Below are 22,117 nucleotides of genomic sequence, written 5' to 3' on the forward strand. Positions count from 1 at the left end.
AAAACAACCTACTTATGGACTTTCGAGCTCTGCAGGATTGAGGCCAGAGAGCTTAGCTTTCTGCAGATAGGAATCTTGAGGCACTGCACATCTATTCCTGTCATTTTTTTAGTACATAATCCTGGTGCCTTAAAATTCAGACTGTCCTTTAGAAGACAGGTATATATTTTAAATTTAATTCTTTAGCTCTAGAAATCCACTGTGTACATGTAATAACACTGGTCTGGTATATGAACAGTTTCCTTTTGGAGAGAAAGGAGCTGTTTTAAAGTTGTTTAAAGTTTCAGAGTTGTTGATAAAATAACTACAATATTCCACGCTTTCCTAGTTTGGAAAAAATAGTAATTCCTGCTGTGCTCTGACTATCTGTGGCTTATGAAAACTAAAGGATTTGAAATTTAAAGTAAAGTTGAGGGAAATTCTTTGTTACTCTGCTCTCCATGCATGTTGTAGGATGGCTAAGCTCTAACTATAGGTGGTTGGAACAAAATGTCTCCTATTGTAGACTGTTATTTTTAGCTTGGAATTTTAGCCTGCTTCTTAGTGTTTCTAATTTAAACTTTCTCATCCTCGTGAAGTCCTTTATACAGTGCATTCCATTATTTATTTTTGCAAGGCTAATATGAGTAGCACTGCTGCCAGGGTCACTTCACTTTCTGGCTGTAGTTCCGTGACACCAGCCAAACTTTGCATTTTTGGTTTCAATTGTTGCATATCTGTGTTTCCCTCCCTAGCCTGGTGATAAATGGACATTACCAGACCAGTGCCACACCGTGACCTGCTTCCCAGGAGATTACACAGTTCTGGAGAGCCACCACATCAACTGTGAGAGGATGCCAAAGCCTGTGTGTCACAGCAGCCTTCCTGCTGTTAAGGTGGAGGAAACTTGTGGCTGCCGATGGATGTGCCCATGTGAGTATCTGTCTGTGGCTGCCTCTCCCTCCCCATCACCTGAAATGTTTGACCACAAATGTAATGCTTAGTGGAGCTTCTCAGTCACAGAAGTCACCAGGCTGGAGGGCATTGCTGTTTAATTGTTGTACAGATATTTAAGCAAATAATTAGGAGTGTAAGAGCCTAACTGATGCTGGAATGCCTAATGCTACCTGCAAGTTCAGGGCCACTGATGTTTTGCATTAGTGGAGGGACAGTGTTTTATCAGGGAATCTCACACTCCATTTTCAAAGCTGTGTGAGCTGGAAAGGATGAGGTTGTCCAACTTCAGGAGTTACACTACAAAGGTGCTTGCTTGCTGAACTAGTTACCTATTTTATAGCAGCATGATCTGCAATGTGATTCATGGCTGTTGTGTGCTCTTAGACTGCTTTGAAATGGATCACATTAGTGCATTTTGTGCTACAGAAACCTATGAGAAATTTAAAAGGATTCCCATTTTCCTTAAATCTTTTTTTAAATGTTCACGAATAAGTAAAGATTGAGAAATGCAGTTTTATTGCTAACTTGTTTTGTTGTTATTTATATATGAACTTTATCAGCATTTACAGTAAAATATCTGAAGATGCTCCAGTGCTCCAAAGGCCTCCCTCCCTCCCTCGCTGTTTTTCCTGGGAAATTAAATTTGAAGGTCAATGAATAGAAAAAATATTATTTCTCAGCTAGAAGCAAAGTACTGAATTATTAACAATGGTAATTTTCCCCCTTACATGTTTTGCTGGCATTGATTATATTGTCCTTTTTATCCTTTAAGCAAGAGATTTAAAAACATATGAGCCAGAAGCATTAGGTTTTGTTTTGGTTCTTCTGGGATTATAATCTTCCTTGTTTTCCAGTTTTTGAAGACAAGAAAGTGTTTCTAACCCAATAACCAGGAGACTGAGCTGTCAGCTTGCCATTGGTTTATCCTGTGCATATTATTTCTCTGCAGTTTTCCTGTTTCCTGTCTGAAAAACAAAGTCCCTGAGTATCAACTTGTGACATATCTGATAAGGGTGAAAAAGTGTTATTTGGAATCAAATGTAGCACTGTACAGAATATCATGCAATGCAAAGGTTGAACAGTATGTTACAGTCTTTCCACAAACAGTAAAGGGATTTTCCCTGTTTCATTTTTACATAAAATCTATTACTAAATCATATTGAATGTGAATAAATTTTAGGGAAAGGGATTTTTTACAATTTTATCCAAATCTTTTATAATACTTATTGTTCCCAGACAATGATATTGCAAAATATCCTCCACATGTGATGAAGTATTTACCAAAATTTCTTGTCAATGTTTGCTGCGGCATTTGCAATTCATTACCTTCCTGTCTTTCCCAGTTAGTTGGTTCCCCATGCCCACAACAGTTGTGAAGAAACAGTAAAATTTAAAAGGTTTTTACATGGGTTTTTTTTTGTTGTTTATTTTCAGGTGTCTGTATAGGAAGTTCATCTCAACATATTGTGACTTTTGATGGGCTGAATTTTAAGCTGACTGGCAACTGCTCCTACACCTTGTTTCAAGACTTGCACCACGATGTTGAAGTCCTGCTCCATGAAGGGTCCTGCAGAGCAGCACCCAGGATGAACTGCATGGACTCCATTGAAGTGAAGCATCGTGGTGTGGCAGTGCAGCTCTTCAGGGACATGGCAGTAAGCAAACACCATGAATTCATCTGTGCATTGTCTGCTCATGCTGCAGAATTCAGGTTATGGGGAGAAATGTCATCTCTTGATCCAGTTTCAGCCTATTTTTAACATCTCTTCTCCATTTCATGGTACAATCAGTGTTCGCAAAATGAGTCAGACACGTTTCCCCTCTTGTACTCCCTGTTGTGCTGGTGTGCCAGTGTCAAGAACATGGGATTTGGCAATGTGTCCCTGACAGTTCTGCCAAAAAGTCAGGATTACAGACAGGACATACTGCACTCTGATTCCTGTCTTTTGGTCCTTCATTCTATGTTTGGTCCATGGGAGAGTGCCCTGTCCCTCACAGAGCTATGCCTGACTGGCCAGCTGAAGGTCTAGGGAGTTGCTTCTCACTTTGTGTGCAACTGGACCTCAGCATTAGAAGAAAGGGCAGCAAAGTATGCATTACATCTGTTTCATAGGCAGAGAATATTCAAACTCAGCCCATTTTTCAGCCTCTGGCTGCTCAGACATACAGGAGTTGGCCAATTTGCCAAAACCATCTATTCTGACTCATGTAGCAAAACGGAGTGGACCAAAACACCCACACCAAGTTCTGCATGGTGCTGGACAGCCTTGACTTCCACTGAGACATCATTTGAACCTCACAGCATGAGGTTGTCAGTCTGTAAACATGTGGTGTTTACAAGGTCAAGTACTTCTGTATGGTTTTAGACTCAATAGGAACCTTCAGCTGGCAAAATTGTTTCTTATGTCCTGATTCAGTTGGATCTTCAGGTATTTGTCAAGTCAAAATGTGCTTCAATGGTAAAATTGGGTTGATTTGTAACTGCTTGCTGGAACTGATGTGACAACCTCACCTTTTTTTTAAACAGGTGACTATTAATGATGAAAGGGTTCTTATCCCCTATTCCAGCAACTTGTTTGAAATCACTGCCTATGGAGAAATAATGCATGAAATCAAGTTCTCTCTTCTTGGACATAATCTCACATTTACTCCGAGAAACAATGAATTTATTCTTAGACTTAATTCAAAGAGCTTTTCTTCGGGAACAAAAGGGCTTTGTGGTAAGTTTGAAAGTTAGTGCTTTTAATTTGGGCTTGAACTTCTATTTATTTATTGCAATTTGGTAATCTCCAAATCTGTAAACTCTCTGGGTGAACAGGTTCACACTTTTGGGTAATACTGAATATCTGTGTAAGTTTTTCTACTCTCATCCCTAATGTAATAGCTCACTGATGCCCAGTAATACTTCAGAAAGAACAGCAGAGACAGCTTTCTGTTTTTTCATGCTTCAAGTTATCTTTTCAAGAAGATTTGTTCTTTTTGTTTTTGGTATGGGTTTAATTTTAGATTCTTACAAATTCACTGCTGTGTGAAATCTGACCAGTGCTTGCAGTGAAGGTGAACAATTTGAAAGGGCAACTGTTACCTGGGCGAGTTAATTTAATGGTATCCTCAGTGGTGTAATTATACAGAGATTGTACCTCTGTGGCAGAAGCTGTACCTGCTTTAGTGAGGAAATGAGAAACAAGACCTAGGGTGTTTATGACAACAGCTATAAGGAATATCATTAATTCCTCGAGCCGCTCCATCCAGCGTCATCCGCCCCATCCCTGTTTTTTTCCTAGGTTTATTTTAGCACTGATTATTGATAGATTTTTCTTTTTCCCCTTACTCACCCTGCCAGGGCTGTGTGACCAGAACCACGTCAACGACTTCACGCTGCGCAACGGCTCTGCCACGGCCGACAGCGGCGCGTTCATCCAGGACTGGACGGTGGCGGAGCCGGGCAGGCTCTGTGACAGCCGCAGGGAGGACGGGTGCTCCGAGCGCGCGCCCGGCCACTGCCACCTGCTGCTCTCCGACCGCTTTGCCGAGTGCCACAGCATCATCACCCCCAGCATCTTCTACGAGGCCTGCATGGAGAGCAGCTGCTACGAGGAGGAGGCCTGCGAGATGATCACTTCCTACGCGCACGTCTGCAGGGAGTACGGCGTCTGCGTGGACTGGAGAACGCCTGAGATTTGCCGTAAGAGTTTTAGTCTGTGCTAAAACTGATACAGAAATTGCCCCGCTTTGGGAGGTATCATCAGCGTAATACCAGTTTTAGTCTGTTCCCTATCAGCTAAAACTGATACAGAAATTGCCGCTCTTTGGGACGTCTCATCGGTGCAATATTAATTTTTCAAATGTTCCAGATCAATTTTATTGTACAAGTGATGTTGCAGATCTTGTAACCGGTTGGTCACTCACTAAGCTGAATGTTATAAGAGAAGTGTTTCTAGGTAAACTACTAACTGATAAAATTCCAGGCTAGGGGGAAATAAACTGTGAGCAGGTAACCACAGCTTTGTGACAGTACCTGGCTCTGCAGCCACCAAACCTTTGTGGCAGCAGGTTTGGGCTGAGAGTCTGCTAGGCTTCTTTAGCAGCTGATATTGTTGTTTTGATGCAGACGTTGGACAGTCTGAGGTGGACAGAGAAACTCGTAACTTGGACTTGAACTGCTTCCCAGCCCGTCACTCTTATACCTGGCACAAAATAAGACTGTAGAAACCTGAATTGCTGCTAGTAAAATCCAGGGTAAAGAAGCAGAAAGGGCCTTTGCATGGTATCCACAGATGTTTAATCAGCCATGGTGAGATATTCAGGTCCCTGGTACACACACATGGAGAGTCCTGCTTACCCACTCCCCAGGGGCCAGGGGGTCACCATGGTCTTGGGGCAGTACAGATATAAAGGTCAGTCAGGGAATAGGGAGGGAGTGGCTCAGGGACATAGGAACAGACATAGGAAGGAGCCAGTGGGTTTTTAACAGCTTTGAGGGAAGCTTCTTGTGTCTCCCTAACTTAGGGGATGGCCCCCAGGGTCCCCTCATAAGACTTTTATTTCTAACAGTTTCCCAAAATCTGTACATTTCCATCAAAGCTGAAACTTTGGAGAACATGGTGGAAGATCCAGTGTGATTTTAAGTTTCTGCTACAGGGAAAATTGGGGAAATAGCCTCTCTTTGTGCTGTCATTTCTTGCCAGGACATGCCAACTAGGCAGACCTAGCTGTAGTTTGCTTTACAAATCTGATTCTCCTTCTGGCTGGGTTTTGCTTGTGTTTTGGAGGTGAAAAGTTTGTGCTGTGTAGCAGGATGTGAGTATTGCACATTACCAGAACCCAACCAAGGCAAACGAGACACCCACGCTAGAGGCAAAGTCAGACATCTGTTGCTTTGTATACCTTCTCTCCTAAATTTTCATAGACAAATAGTTCTGCTTTCTTTTCCTTTTTCTTTTTTCCTTTTCTTTTTCATTCCTGTTAGGAGGCATACCTAAAGATCTGCCAAAAATGCAAGGCATCATTAAGTACAAGTAAAAAACTCTTGAGGTGGCTTATTCTCCACCTTCTCCTGTTAACCTTTCTGCAGTGATGGTTACAGACACTCAGTCCCTCAGCATGTCTGGTTTAGGTGAGTGCCTTAGATGTGGATGTGTGTAGGAATTTTCTTTCCCAGCCACCTCCTCACAGAGTGTCTTGATGTCACAGTTGGTTTTCTCACCTCCTGCCTCTCTAGTTTCTTGTTGCTTTGCTTTCTTTGCCTGGATACTTTTCATTTCAGAACAGGAGAACCAGCATCCTAAAGACATAATACAAAAGAAAAAAAGTGTAAAACAAATGCTTTTTTTGATGTTTTAAACTCAGACTGAAGGAATGATGGGATAAGAAGTCAGGAATGTGAATGTGAATTTGGCCTAAGCCTCCACTTAATGTTTGAAATATCTTTCCAAGATCATAGGTTATTGAACACAGTCTGTTTGGACTATAGTCCTAGAAAGCAGAGGAAGAACATTGCCAGCCATTTTCCAAATTCAGTGCCTCAGCCAGACTTTGCAAATTGTAATGTCCAAAGCAGGATGTCAGCAGATTGCCTCAATAACTCTGTGCGGTTTTCAAATTCCTATCTGGTTACATGGCCTGTAGAAGGATAGATAAAGAGTTGGTCATTTTAACACTAATTGTGTAAAAGTCTTAAGTGTCCTAACAATATCATTATCGTCCCTCTTCCAGCAAATGCCTGTATGTAACTGACAAAAATTTAAATTGTCAACATTTGATGTATCCAAGTTGCATTAATGACTAAATAGACACTACAACTTAATAATCATGCTATACCACTATATGTTTAATATCAGTAGCACAGTTCTGGATTGCCTTGCTTTCCTCCTCCCAGTCCACTGAATCCCTGTCATTCTTGTAGAATCTCACTTGAGGTTTTGTCATTCCATGTTGGGACATTCAAGGCAGTACAAATCCTTCCTGATTACTCTGCCTGGGTGAGTGAATATACTCTTTGGAATTCAGATGTATTCAACCTGGAAAAGAGAAGGCTTCAAGGTGATCTTGTTGTAGCCTTGCAGTACCTGAAGGGAGCCCACAGGAAAGATGGAGAGAGACTCTGGACATGGGCCTGGGGTGACAGGAAAGGGGGAATGGCTTCACACTGACTGAGAGCAGGTTTAAATTGGATATTAGAAAGAAATTCTTCCCTGTGAGGGTGCTGAGGCCCTGGCACAGGTTTCCCAGGGCAGCTGTGGCTGCCCATCCCTTGAAGAGTCCAAGGCCAGGCTAGATGGGGCTCTGAGCAACCTGGGCTAGTGGAAGGTGTCCCTGCCCATGGCAGGGGGTTGGAACAAGATAATCTTTCAGGTCCAGACCAAGTAATTTTATGACTATATGCAATAATTTGCTTTAACATGGAAAGGGTTAATGCTAAAGACTTATTTTTCTGTCACCATGGACTGCTAGAAGAGTATGTGTAGACAGTTTAGCTGATGAATGTTTTCTTCTTTGTTTGGGAGCTCAGGTTTTCTCTCAATGTTTTTTTGTCAGGGGACTGAAAGAAAGTTTTATAAACCTCACAGCAGTCACAGGCTGGGAAATAAGAAACATTTTTTCTAATTGAAGCTGTAGAGAAAAATAGACTTAAGGGAATACACAGTATGGAAGCTGTGTCCATAGGTTGTTTGAATAGCTGTGGCCCTAATTTTGTGTTTGCTTTTAGAGACAATATCCTCACATTTGTGAGCACATCAGTAAAAACTTTGTTGTCTTACAGGGCTATGCAGCTTTCCTTGATTCAATTAATTATGTTAATAAGACAATTCAGTTAAAAAGATGCAGAAATCCAGCAGGCTTAGTTTTGAAGAACCAAAATGTTCTGTTTGTTGGCTCTCTTTAGTTGTGTGGGAACAATGCAGCCTATCAATTAAAAAAAAAAAAAAAGATATCTTTCTTCAATGCTTTACTCTGTCCTGGCTATCTCTTAACCATGTACTGTTACCATACACATAAGGATCTAAATTCTTGTCTGTAGCCCAGTGTTGGAAACAAAATTTGACAAGTGAGCACTCACCTAAACCAGTGTATCACTGTTGGGATGAGTCATATGTTGCTGCTGATAAATGTGGCCTGAAAATGTGGTTTGTTGATTTGTGCTGCAAGGGGTCAGATCCATTCATTGGGTGATGACTTTCTAAAATTGAAAGAATTCTGAAGAAAGCTAGATAGGAAAGACTGGTTTTCATTTCTTTAGATCTCTTAGATAAAGGTGGTGTTTTCTTCTCTGTCTTGCTCAGCAATGAAATGTGCCTCACATCTGACGTACAACCACTGCCACACAGCCTGTGTGAAGAGCTGTGAGAATAATACCAAAGTCAGTGTCTGCAAGGATTATCCCACGGAAGGCTGCTTCTGCCCAGAGGGAAAGGTGGTTTTTGGTGACAGCTGTGTTAGTGAAGAAGTCTGCACTCAGTGTGTCAGCGAGGATGGCACACACCACCAGGTAACTACATGCACAGCAACCTCTGGCAGTGGATGGGATTCACAGCTTTGAAAGTAAATCTATTTTCCCTTTGGATACTTTATTTTCTATCTTAGTTCCTCCTAATCTGCTGGCTGTCAGCCCCATTTAGCTCCCCTAGTGTGAAATTGGCTGGGACTGGATATAAAGATCACAACTGGGATTGTACAGACCTGGCAAGGCATGACAATTCCATGTGGAGGGGTGTGTAGAGGAAAGAGAGGAAGAGTGATGGCATAAGTGAATATTTACCAAGATAAATGTCTCCATTTAGCAGACTTTTACTAGTAATGACAATTTAATCATAAATCCTTTACTTAAAATGTCTTGTATTGTCTTTGCAAAGCTCACTGAAATCCTCATGAAGGGCAGTGGAGAGACAGGCATCAAACTCTTCTCTCTGTGACCAGGGACAGGTCACAGAGCTGGGTCAGGGGAGGGTTAGGGTGGGTATCAGGGAAAAGGTTCTTCCCCCAGAGGGTGCTGGGCACTGCCCAGGCTCCCCAGGGAATAGTCACAGCCCCAAGGCTGCCAAAGCTCCAGGAGCATTTGGACAGTGCTCCCAGGGATGCACAGGGTGGGATTGTTGGGGTGTCTGTGTGGGGCCAGGAGCTGGACTCGATGATCCTTGTGTGTCCTTTCCAATTCATGTATGAAATATTTCCAGTGATTGGTAGTGAGTGGTGAGACCAAGTCAATCTTTTGTCAAGTGGTAGTTTGTCTGTATATATATATAATTTTATTTTTTTTTGAGGAGAATTATTCCTTCAATGAAATTAATCATTTTGGTTTTACTGAAAATCCACTTTGCTTAGTTAAGGCAGCCCTCTCTGTGGCAGCATGGGATTGGGAAAAGTGTGGATGCTGGGTGCCAGACTGCAGTGAAAGACACTGTTGATTCCAGCATCACACAGTGGGTGTGTCCCCTGGTCCCCTGTTCCAAGTAGCAGGGGTGGTTCCTCTTTTCTCCCAGCTACTCAGCTCTTAGAGTTTGCACATACATCAGTCAGCCCTCTTCAATCCACGTTTTTGCTATAGGATTCGAAGGAGAAGGGACTTTAATTGCAGTGTTTTATGGGCTTTAGTTCCTTCATGAGATTTTTGGGGAGGATCAGCTCATGTAGCCATTTTGCCTCTACATCATTGCAGGCTTAGCTTTGTGAGCAATATAATAGACCCTTGGGTCAGTATTTCCTTGAACTCCTTTTTTTTCTGGTGTTCATTCCTCTGTTCTTTTCTACCCTGGATTGTGTTTGGGCTTATGGGATTTTAGTCCCAACACTCACAGGGTGGCTTAAAGGCTTAAAACATGTAACTATCTTTGAGCATAGGTGCAGTATGCTTAGATTTGTCCTTTCTTTTTCCTTCCTGTCTCTAAAGGGATCAGCAGGGTGTTAGTTTTAAACCATGCTCCAGAGTTTTCCAGAGGAAAGCTTTTTTTTTTTTTTTTTTTTTTTTTTTTTTTTTTTTTTTTTTTGTGGCATCCTGACCTGCTCTACATGTTCTCACCCAGAACCTGGATTGGTTGTGCAGGTTAAAATGTCTGATAATGCAGCCTTCCACTCTTACCTCACTATTCACATGGGTGTTAAATAGTTCTGTGTGGATGACTTTGGCTGTAGCTTTAATATCATTGATTTCCACTCTCCTGTGAAGGAGCAGTGATTGAAAAATTATTCTCTTTACTGGTGGTTTCTGAATGTGCTCATTGCCCCCAGGTAGTCACCACAGTAATGTTTGGTGTTAGAGGTGATACAGTGCTTTTCCAGCCCTCAATCCACTGCAGAGTCAAGTGATGACACTCCAAATAGTCTTAATATAAAAATATGCACTATTTATTTCTCTTGTTGAAGAATTAGGGAAATTCAACACAGAGAAATAAATAGTGCATATTTTTTAGTGTATAGGAAATTCTTCTCTGTGTTACTAATTAGGGAAAGCAGACACTTCTCTGTATTTCCCAAAATAATGCTGTTTCCCTTATTATCACTGAACATGCAATCATGGTATGTAGTAGTACCAGTCCACTGTTACTCACAATAGCCTGCAATTGCATTTATATCTGAGAATTTTTGATGCTTAAAACAATAGAAATTCCTTGTCCCATCCATTCATTCTTTACATCTTTTGCTAAATTGGCACATGACAGTCATTGCAGAATCATGTGTCCCCTTAGTTTTTTACTGTTAACAGAGCAACTAACCCTTCATAGATAAATTGTCATAAATTTTCTGATTTCCCAGGTTAATGTTACTCATCCTCACCCACTCCCATCCTCCCAATCCCATCATACCAGAGCATGGGATTGCTGTGTAACACTCTGTTGGGGTTTTTCCTTCAGCACATGGAAACATGGGTTCCTGAGAATGAGCCCTGCAAGATCTGCACGTGTCTTGATAACAAGAGGATAAACTGCACGCTCCGACCCTGCCCGACTGTCCAACGTAAATTCAGTATTATTCAATATTATTAATTCATATTATTCAAATTTAGCTCTGTGATTGGACTTGAATTGATGTTCTGGTTCCTGGCTTCCTAGTTCTTATGCAGACTTGTTTCATGGATGTTTTCTCCAGCTGTCCAGTGTGGTCCGTGTGAAGTCACTCGCCTGCGCAAGGGCCCTGGCCAGTGCTGCCCTGAGTATGAGTGTGGTAGGTTCTTGTAAACTCTTGGAATCTTCTTGTTTTGTACATTTACCAGATATTATTATTAAGATACACAGTCCCTTAAAAAAAATTATTAATTCAGTGCTGCATTTTTGATACCATTGAGTTGTTGTACAATCATCCATGTGGAAAACCAGACAGCTCCTAAGGATATGAATTTCCATTCGCTTCCAACTTTGTCTCTCTTTCTGTAGTAGAAGAAGAAGGGAATGGAGCAATTTTTTTGTCTAAATGACATTAGAATGGTTTTTATCTCAAGCATTTATTTTTGCATCATCTATATTTACCTAATAAATACAACATTAGAACCTTAATCCCCATAACCCAAGCTTGAACTCTTCTCTGAGCTATTTTGAAAACAAACTTTGACCTGTTGAACTCTAATGTACTTTGTATTTTAAGACAGCAACTGAGTGTGAGTTTAATGGGGATGTGCATGTGTGTGTGTGTGTTTTCTTGAGGACTAAGTAGGTGTGGTTTTAAACACTCTGAATTTCTGCTCTTAGTGTGTGACCTGGTTTCCTGTGATTTGCCTCCTGCCCCTGTCTGTGAGTTTGGCCTGCAGCTTGCCCTGACCAACCCCGGAGAATGCAGACCAAATTACACATGTGGTAAGATCATTTTTCCTAGCAGGGAGTGACACTGGAACACTGCATTTGAGCAACACTGACAACTTCCTTTAGACATTATTTCCCCCCGCCTCTGAAAGGTTTAAGTTTGGTGCCAATGGACGTTTAATGATTTCCCAGACTTGGCAGAAGTGTATTGCTGGCACTTGGAGTGCACTTTCAAATTAAGGGCAAGAGAAACACTTTACTCTTGGACATGTGTTCTCTGACCCTGATGCTTATTTTATAAATCTTGTTTGTGTATGAGACAAGAATTTTTTTTGGCAGGGCAGAAGCTTTTGAGTTCCCGAACCAGAGCCTTTTATATCTGCATTACTCCTCAGGTTTTAAGCACATTTATAACGTTTTGAGGCGGTGATTAATGCCTTGCTGCCAGAGAACTATCCTGTTCACTGGCAGTACTCTGAAAATCCGTGAGCTTGACATGGTGTCCACCTTTTCCTGCCAGCCTGCAACAGGGAAATGTGCAGCTCCACCCCAAACCTTTCCTGCCCGTCACACCGGACGCTGACCCTTGTCAAGACCGAGTGCTGTGACAAATACGAGTGTGTCTGCAGCTGTAGGAACTCCACAGTGAGCTGCCCTCTGGGCTATCTCTCCCAGTCTCTCACCAATGACTGTGGCTGTGTATCAACCACCTGCATTCCAGACCGGGTAAGGGAACTGAAATGTCTTTTCCATGGATGAGAGTGTCTTTTCCACATAGAGCGGCAGCACCAGAGCAAGCAGGCAGCCAGCTAGATATGAATTAAACACCCAATGAGACTGCTGGAAGTGATGCCAGGGCACTTTTAATTTGCAAGTGCCTGAAAGAAACACACTATTAATTCATACTGTTGCTTCTTTTATTACAGTAATTTATTTTGACATACAGTAATTTAAATTGGCAAACAGTCAATTTTTTGTAAATTTAAAATAATATGAAAAACCATTTGAAATTTAAAGGTTACTCAAACATCAGGAATTTCAGAGGTGATTTTTGTTCTCAGGTAACACTTCGGGAGCACTACAATTACTATATATTCTTCCAATCCCATACTAAATTTATTGGCGTATTTGGTACACCTTAGACCTAAAATTCCGTGTGCTCATTGATTACCTTTGTCTCTGTCTGAGAAGGTGTTGTGTCTTTTAAGAACTATATCAGCACTTTTAAGTTTTTGCCAAATTATGACTCTGCAAAAGCTTCACCAGGGTATATTTTTCTTATTTTGCCAACCTTTTATTAATTTGTTACATTATGTTAACCTTTAAGATAAAGTTGCTTAGAGGAGAGGTTGCAGGGCAATGTAACTGTGTCATTGAACCTGGACATAGGGTTACCCTGTCTTGCAGTACAGGGCACCTACCTTTTATTGTCCATTTCTAAGTAGTTCATGACCTTGCATAATTTATTTGATGTCTCTGAGGCTTACTTGCTCTAGCTATAAAAATAAATGTTCTCTCTTTAATACCAAGCTGTAAATTTACTAATAGGAAGTTCAATATAAGGGATGGCTCTGCTTTAAAGGGATAGCTGTGTTGGCCAGAGGATACAAGAGGATGAAAGCTTTTAGCTCCAAGTAGGATCTCTTCAGATCAGATGGTTTAGCTGAAAGTTTTGTCTTCAAGGCTCCTTCTAGGGGACTTACTATTTATTATCCCTAAATATTGTGTCACATTATACTTACAGGGAAACTGAGACCCTAGGCAACTCCACCAACTGCAGATAAAACTCTACAGTTTATTTTCTGTAAAACAGTAGCTTTGTTTGTACGTTTTTCCTTTCCTCAACAGGCTGGCAACAATTTTAAGATCTGTAGCATTTCAAAGGGATTAAAAATATTCAACAGAATTTTGGTTGGTTTCACACCTTAAAATGCAGCCTTTTGGAGCCAGCAATGTGCCCTGACAGCAGCAGTGTGCTCTTTTATGTATTAATTATTACATTCAACAGGTGTGTGTGCACAACAACATAGTCTATCCTGTTGGGACAACCTGGGAAGATGGATGCAGGGAATGCTCTTGCAGCAGTCTGAGGGATGATGTTACAGGACTTCAGATGACAGAGTGTCATGACAAAGAATGTGACACGTTCTGCTCTCGGGTAAGTAGCACATAAAATAATGCATTACCCAGCAGAGGCCTGGTGAGGACCTGCAATGATCACTTTTAAGCCTCCTTGTTTAGAGAGTGACTGGAGAAAACAAGAAAAATAAGTGTTGTAGCAATGGATTATCTTGGGAGCAGAACCTAAGAACATGAGTCTGAGCATTATTGACTTTTAGAGTTATTCTTTTAGGATTGCATCCCGCTGCCAAGAAAATCAGTGACAAATTTATTTTACATTTTGATAGAGGGAAAACTTCATCCTGAAGTATCTGTCACACCACTTGAAGAATATGTGTTCATGATGTCTGAAGTTCAATTGCAGATGTTTGTTCTAGCTCAAGTTCACTTTCTGAAGTTCCCATTTCAGCTCTGTCTGTTGCTAAGCTCTGCCTATTGTAGCAGTAATGACATCTCATGCTGGGACCTTTATTGTGCTTAGACATCTGCTACAGCCTATAAAACCCTGTGGTTTACTTTTGGAAGCCTGCAAAGGAAGTGTGAGCCACTTTGTTGTATTGATTTAGATGGTCAAACAGGAAAAGACAGATAATTGGTACAAAGAGTTGGTAGAGGAATGTGATTTAAGCCAGATATTAGGAAAAAGTTCTTCTCCCAGAGGCTGGTCAGGCACTGGCACAGATCCCCAGGGAATGGTCATGGCCCAAAGCTTGGCAGAGCTCAAGAAGTGTTGGGACATGCTGGGATTGTTGGGGTGTCCTGTGCAGGGCCAGGAGCTGGACTCGGTGGTCCTTGTGAATCTTAAATACTGCATCATTCTCTAGGACCAACCAAAACCCCCTAATCCATTAGGAAAAAAGCAACAAAGCAAGTGCAGAGTTTGGTGAGTAAGTTTGAGAATGCCAAATGCAGGAAAAACCATGAGAGCAGATGTGGGAGTTTTTACCTGTTGCAATACAATCCCTTCAGTTTCCATGTGTAGAAAATACTTGTCTATATTATGGCAATTTTTATGAAATATTAGGTCTAAAGCATCTGGCTGTGTTTCAGCTCATAGTAATAATTTATCAATAATTTGTTATTCCAATAAAATCTCATTAATGTAGACCTGTAGATCCTTGACATTGCAGCATCAAAAAAAAAAATCATCTGGTTAAAAACACATAAAAAGACTTGGTGGAAATTATGCCAGTTCTTTATGGGAATTTGCCATTTCTTCAGCTCCTTTAATTGTTACCAAAATTGTAACTGTTAGACTATCTGGATAGCTCAGATTTTTTTTTTCCTTTGCTTACTCCTGATTCAGTGGATATACATATCAAGGACATCAGCAGTGCTGTCATCCAGTTGGAATTGACCTTAAAATTATTTTTCAGTTCAGATTAGATGGCATTAAAAGTTTTATTAATATCAAATACATACTTTAATCATGAATCATTACTAGGATGATGTTTAGACTCTGCTGCTCCTGGTTATTAATTTCATTATCAGGTGTTAAAGTTGTGCAGTATAATTTTTGACAGTGTCATCTGATTTCTGTGAAAACAGCTTGGGTGGAGGTTTTTTTATCTTGCTACACAAAAAAAATCCCAAAAACAAACAAACAAACAAACCAACAAAAAAACAACCTAAAAACCCCATAACCTTTACTAGCTCTTGGATTTTTACTTCTCTTTAGTTTGCCATGCAGAAAATTGCATCTGATACTTCAGATGCTTCAGACATGTATTTAGCAGATAAAAGTAATGTAAAACTAAATGCTCAACAGCACAACTTTTCTCACAAAGCTGGGTCAAGGTCTGGCATCACATTTGATGATGTTATATGAAATAAACTTCCAAATCAAAGTCCATTGATTATCAAGGTTTGCTAATGTGCTTCATATTGCAAATCAGGGACAGTTCATGAAGGGATGGAGCAGTTGGGAATCCCTCAGTAATTCAGTTTGACCAAAATAAAATTATGTTTATTTTTACAGGCATTTTTCACATGAACAAGATTATGTGACAGAACATCTTTCTTTGAACTCTGTGATGAGATCAGAGTTATGTTTTGCCCCTTGGAGACTGCCTATTACATACAGAATATTTTATTTCTAATTAGATTAAAGCTTTTTGTTTTCTTGCTTATTTTTGCTTTCTTAGATATTTCACTGTTTCAGTATTTAACTGCTTACTTTAGGAGATTAATATGTATTAATAGTGAGAATTGGGATTCCTGTTGTTTCTGTGGGTTGGGGGGTTATTTTGGCCTATTTTGCTGGACTTACAAGGTTTTTCGTTAGTAACAGAGGGCCTACTGTTCAATTTTCATGCTGCTTATTTAGTTTTCCATAAGTAGGTGTTAGACTTTGATAAGATAGGTAATCTCTAGTGTTGCATAGTAGTTTTGTTTTGTTATCTTTGTAGAATTCTTTTCAAATGCCTTTTGCAGGTGAACTGTTGCTTTAAACTGTGTTGGACTTGTCAGTGCTGGGTTAATGGTTCAACTTAATCTTAAAGGGTTTTTTTAACTTAAATGATCCTATGAAAAGATGAAATGATGAGTCAAAACAGGTCCCTGGATTGCATGTCTGAGCTACCTGCATCCTCCCTCTGCTTAAACACAGATGTCTGAATGTGTTCAGACTGAATCTTACCCTTGAATTTTCTGGACTGGGAAGGGAAGTTGCGAGTGCTGATCAACCTCTAAGATGCCACAAGAGCAATTTTTACCTTTAATTTGTCATTGTAAAATACTTATATATATATATATAAGGTTTTTTTTTAAAAATTATTGAAAACACCTCATAATTACATCTGTCCTTTTTCAAACTTTCCTTTCATAAAAGGTTGCTAACATTAAACATCGACCCTAAAAGAAGATGTTGGGATGGATGTTCTTGTTTGACTCCTCTTCCTGGATAAGGAAATCCTTCTTATTTTCTTTCCTCCTCCAGGGCTACAAGTACATTGTGCCAGAAGGGGAGTGCTGTGGGAGATGTCAGAAAACTGCCTGTGAGGAGCTGCACTTTTGGCCTCGGGGTGATGAAGATCCTCCTTTGCATGAGGTGAGGCGCCAGTGGGATTTGTGACACTTTCCCTCCTCTCAAAAGCCCCTGGAATTATTTTGTGTTCCATGGAAGGAGATGAAGATGTTACCAGCTTTTTCTTCTACACATCAAACATCACTGAGAGACAATGTTTTTGGTATCCTGTGACCTACCCAGTCAATTCCCACCTGTGAATCCTCCCCACCCTTTTCTAGGCCAGATATTTTCTGTACAATTGCTAATTTCAGCCATGGTAGCTTGAAGGAATGTTTGTTGGGTATAATGCCTCCCTGGCTGTCAGCTAATTGTTTAAATTATCCCAGTTAATTTGTATTATAGTCTGCTGCAGTCTTAAAAAAAGAAGCTTGTTAAAGTGTCGTTTTGCAACCTGCCTTTTTCCTTGTTTTAGCATGAGGATTTCTTAATGTGGATCACTGTACTTTTCTGCTTTATCAAACAAGCCTTCAGAAGGCCTATTTTTGTGTCCCACTGTCTCTCACTGACTTTTTTTTTTTTGTCCTAACACATTACTAATTATACTCTGCAATCTCTTCCTTGCTACGTCCTCTTGAAACTCTTCTGTCATTAGTGAAGAATTAAGCATTTAACCCACTAGAAGAATGTGTTTCCAAACTTTCTGAGCAAAGATGTTTGACTGTGGCTGGGGATCTGATCATGGGTTTTGCTGTTCTTGAAGTGTATTCAGAGTTGTAACAGTGAAGGAATTAAACTACAATGCAGTGAGAGCTCCTCCCAGCACTGAACTGTGGCAGCATCTTCCTCCTGGCTGCTGTTCCCTGTCTGTTCCCACAAATAGCACCTGAATTTCCCACTTTGTCTGGCCTGTGGGTGATGATAATAAGAGAACTATCAAGAGGATCTCGTGTTTTCTACATTTGCAAGTGTTTCAGGTCTAGAGCCTGTTGCAAAAACTTCCTTTAGGATTAGCAGAGCAGATTTGCAATAGGTTGCAGCAGAAAAAGTGGCTGCTCAGCTGCAGTGCAGTGCAGCCAGTCACCAGGGAATAAATGCAGATTTAACTCCACTTAGGGGTGCTTTTCCTTCTTCATGTTATTTGACCTGTCCCTTTTGAAGGATTCTCCTTTAATTCTTACTCTCTACAAACTCAGCATGCTCTATGAACTGATTGTCACAGAAAGGGTTTATGGAGACCGTTGAGTGACACTGTTCCAAATGAAGTAAATGTGCTTTTGGCAAGCCAGCATCTGGCTGGAGTGGCTTTCCCTCTATCCAGGGGCACAAATATCCCTCTATCCAGGGGCACAAATATTCCTCTATCTAGGGGCTGCTTGTGTTTAATCCACTCCCAACTTCTCCTCAGGTTGGCACAGAGTGGCGATCCCCCTGGAACCGCTGCATTGTCAATGAGTGTGTCCGTGTGAACAACGAGGTTTTTGTGCAGCAGAAGAATGTTTCTTGCTCCCAAATGGATGTGCCTGAGTGTCCAGAGGGAACTGAGCTGCGCTGTGACCAAGTGATCGACTGTTGTCCTTCCTGCAGATGTGGTAAGGTTTGAGGCATGGCAAAGGGGATCACTCCAGTGGGAATTGTTTCATGTGGTGATTTTCTGGTTCCCAACAGCAGTTTGAAAAGTGTGTGTTTTTGAAGCACAGCTCCACTTTGAAGTGTTCCTGTGGAATTCAGACACTGAGTACTGAAGCACCTGCTGCTACACCCGAAGCTCCATGGGCAAAAGGGGAGGGGGGATTCTGCCTTCCAACACCTGAAGGGAGCCCACAGGAAAGATGGAGAGAGACTATTGACAGGGACCTGGAGTGTTGGAACAAGGGACAATGGCTTCACATTGACAGAAGGCAGGTTTAGATTGGATATTGGGAAGAAATTCTTCCTTGTGAGGGTGCTGAGGCCCTGGCAGAGGTTGCCAGAGAAGTTGTGGCTGCCCATCCCTGGCAGTGTTCCAGGCCAGGTTGGATGTGGCTCTGAGCAACCTGGGATAGTGGAAGATGTCCCTGCCCATGGCAGGGGGGTGGAACTTGGATGTTCTTTAAGGTCCCTTCAAAGCCAAGCCTATGATTCTATGACTACTAACATAGTCTTGACTCAAAAATCTAAATCAAAACATTTGGGTAATTGGCCTCAATCTGGGAAGACTCACAGTGATGTTTAGTTGACAAGTGTGTGTGCAACCACAGGGTGAGGAGGGAGCAGTAAGAGGAGGAGAGGATATATGCTCTCTAAGTTGCAGAAAACCAGAGTTCATCTTCTGAGAGTGTGAGACTTGAACTGGAGGGGAAGGTTTTATTATGTTCTGCCATGTACTTTTTCAAAAAGAGCTCAGCCAGAGATATTTTTATGCAGCATCAAGTATAGCTCTGACAATTTCTTGCCTTTCAAGGTATATAATGTAAGGGAGCTCAGTTATGCCTCTTTACGGCGAAACTGCATACAAATTTCTTCAAACTGGAACTGTACTGAGTCAAAAAGCATAACTGTGTTTGATTAAATCTTGGAATTGTCATTATAATGGTAATGCTAAGTGGAATACTTTGTTCTTTTTCAGTGCCCCTGAATGGTTGTCCTTTGAATGGCACTGTTATTGGGGTAAGACACAAATTCCTCTTACCTTTTGAGATGGCAAGATATTTCAATATATGAATGAGCTTTTGAAAGACACACACTTGTCGGAATATACACACACAGAATACAGGGCAGCTTTTTTTCCAGATAGAATCTCTGCAAGGAAGACCTTGGAGTAAAAGCAGTGCCAGGGGTCTCAGCACGTCTGTGTCCAGCTCCTGACTCTGCCAGGGTCTTCCTATATGACAAAGAGCATCTCTGCAGAATGGGGACAGCAATGTTTCCTTATCCTGAAGGATGCTTGGAAAGAGTGCTTAAAAACTGTGGTAATCTGCATTTTGTAATGGTTTGCAGACTACCAAACACACAGGAAACTCTCTATGAGGGTTAATCTCCCTAGTGATCCTTGCCCACTTTAGGGAAGCAAAACCTTCCCATATTTTGCTTAGAGGATAAGGCAGATTAAAGCAAGGATGGAGACTTCCTCCACCTGTGTGGAAGGAGAGGTATCCCTCCTTGGCTATTAGAAAGAACAGGAAAGCTGAGCTTCCTCCCTGTTTAACCTCTTTTCCCTTTCAAGATCCCTGCTGATATGCCCTGTGAGGAAATTTGTTCTCAACTGTGTATTTAATGGATAGATTAAGACATGTTTAACCCAGCCCATGATAGTGGGAATGATAGGAGTTAAGCATCTGATCTCATTTATGCCGAATTTATCTTTGGAGAGCTCTGTCAATTGTCCATTGTTTCCCTAAATCCACATTCTGGCAGCACCTCTGGTGTCAAAGAGCTCTAAATATTCTCACCATCCCCCAGGGAAACAGGTTCTTTTTAGTAATTTAACCTAACTTTAACCTACTCATTCCTGCTTTGTCAACATGTGTCTTACTTTTTCACTTATTTTAAAGTAAATGTACTCAACATTTATATTTATATTTATATTTTAGTGGTGTGGCAGAGAGAACATTTCTCCATCAATTTATTGTGGTTTGGATATTTTTTTCATATTTTTTTTTCCTAGATGTTAAAGGCATATCATCAAGCATCCATCATTCTGTGTAGAGATGACTTCCCTGTAGAATTAAATCCAAGGAAAAACTCTTGGTTTTTCTTGTCAGAAAATAAAAGCTTTCTTGTCAGAACACTGGTTTAAAAGTGATAAATTGTGGAATAATCTACTTTCTCTTTGATCCCTCTATTCCTCTATTGTATGTTGTCAGAACTAGTTGGCATCCTATAAAGACAATATTTGTAGGGAATATCAAGCAGGATGGTAATTAGCAGCTCTTGCCACCTTTTCTTATACAGGATTATAAATTTCATATATATATAATTTCTGTATTGCAAACCAAAGCTGTTTCCAGTTGTGTGCTGTTCTGCTATGACCAACTAATTTTTTTCTCCTCCAACAATATGTTCACCTGATCTGGCAAGTAAAGTACTTTTTCTTTCTTCTAGCATTTGAAAATATTTACAAATAATTTGAAATGAAACTTAAGCAAATTTTGAAACAAAATGTCACACTGAAGGCAAAATGAAAAGTGTCTGTGTTTTGAAAACTTCAAAATAAAATTCTCAACTTCTGCAGTACTGAAAAAAAATCCTAAAATTTCTAAAACTAGCTTCATTTAATGACTTACTATAAGTTAATTAGGTGCATGTCTGAAATATTTTGAGCACCTGGTGTCACTACAGCTTTGTCTTGTGCTATTCTCTGCTTCGGTGTCTGCTTCCAGAGTCCTGGTCAGGAAGGAAGATGTGGTGTCCACAGAAGTTTATACTTCTTTCATTTCAAACCCTTTATGTTGGGTCCTTTAAGAATAGGCTTCAAGTTTCATTTTATATCAAGGGAAAATTCCTACATTAACTCACCCCTGAGTATTTCCAAGTTTTGAGTCTTTTACTGGTAATTGATTGTGTCCTTAATTGATTTACTGGTAATTGATTGTGTCCTTAATCCCTTTACATTTTTATCATCTATCTGGTTACCAATATTATATTCCAGCAATTTATATATATGTATTACATCTGCTCTGCTGTTCTTAACAATGCTGTGGGTTTTAACTGCAAGCTTCCAAGCAGGTGGCTGTATTTACCAAAAGGATTATCTGTATCTCCCATCTGTCTTTTCAGGCTTTTAGTGAGTGACATATTTGAAGGTGATCTGAGCAGATTTGAGCTTTATGCAGGTTATTTTTGTGGAGCAGGGTTAGCAGGTGTTGACATTTTGTTCCAAGCTAGCCAAGAAAACACATTATAGGTGTGTTATACAAAGGGAAAAATCTGTATCAATCCATTATTTTGTTCAGTTCTGTCATGCTAAGCAAATTTTGGATTGGGGCAAGACATTCTCCCGAAAGCTCAAGGCACTTGTGTGTGAAAATTTCATTTCAACACATCTCTAGTAAATCCCTATGTTCCTGCCTCTCAGAGTGATTATCATGTGAATTCAACTTTATCTATTTTATACTTAAATGGAATGTTAGAACTCTTAGAAGAATGAATGAGGATATCAGTGATATCAATCGTGGCTTTGTAGATCCTTTCTTTATGATGTAAAAGCCTAGAGCCACTGAGGAATTCTTTGATAAAGAATGCCATGTGGTCTGCACTAGAACTGTCACTCTGACTGCTTTCCAGTGTTGAGACCAGACAAGAAATCTGGATTTTCATAAGATATTTGCTCTCCATCTGTTGTAGTGTAGCCCCAGCCAGCAGCCACTCGCTCACTCCCCACCAG

At 40.6% G+C, this 22,117-nt stretch overlaps 1 protein-coding gene across 1 annotated transcript in view; it reads left to right on the forward strand.

The window, feature by feature from the left end:
- Window positions 1–22,117, forward strand: part of VWF (von Willebrand factor) — a 116,774-nt gene that overhangs the window by 81,652 nt on the left and 13,005 nt on the right. Inside the window, exons 34-46 of the mRNA XM_021540069.1 lie at window positions 735–912; window positions 2,371–2,591; window positions 3,464–3,656; window positions 4,280–4,621; window positions 8,220–8,425; window positions 10,785–10,887; window positions 11,020–11,094; window positions 11,616–11,720; window positions 12,187–12,392; window positions 13,675–13,824; window positions 16,726–16,836; window positions 18,161–18,344; window positions 19,361–19,401. Of these exons, the coding sequence (XP_021395744.1) occupies window positions 735–912; window positions 2,371–2,591; window positions 3,464–3,656; window positions 4,280–4,621; window positions 8,220–8,425; window positions 10,785–10,887; window positions 11,020–11,094; window positions 11,616–11,720; window positions 12,187–12,392; window positions 13,675–13,824; window positions 16,726–16,836; window positions 18,161–18,344; window positions 19,361–19,401 (2,115 nt within the window). The remainder of the gene's footprint in view (window positions 1–734; window positions 913–2,370; window positions 2,592–3,463; window positions 3,657–4,279; window positions 4,622–8,219; window positions 8,426–10,784; window positions 10,888–11,019; window positions 11,095–11,615; window positions 11,721–12,186; window positions 12,393–13,674; window positions 13,825–16,725; window positions 16,837–18,160; window positions 18,345–19,360; window positions 19,402–22,117) is intronic.

Source organism: Lonchura striata, chromosome 5 (genome assembly GCF_046129695.1).
Source record: "Lonchura striata isolate bLonStr1 chromosome 5, bLonStr1.mat, whole genome shotgun sequence".
Taxonomy (NCBI): Eukaryota; Metazoa; Chordata; class Aves; order Passeriformes; family Estrildidae; genus Lonchura; species Lonchura striata.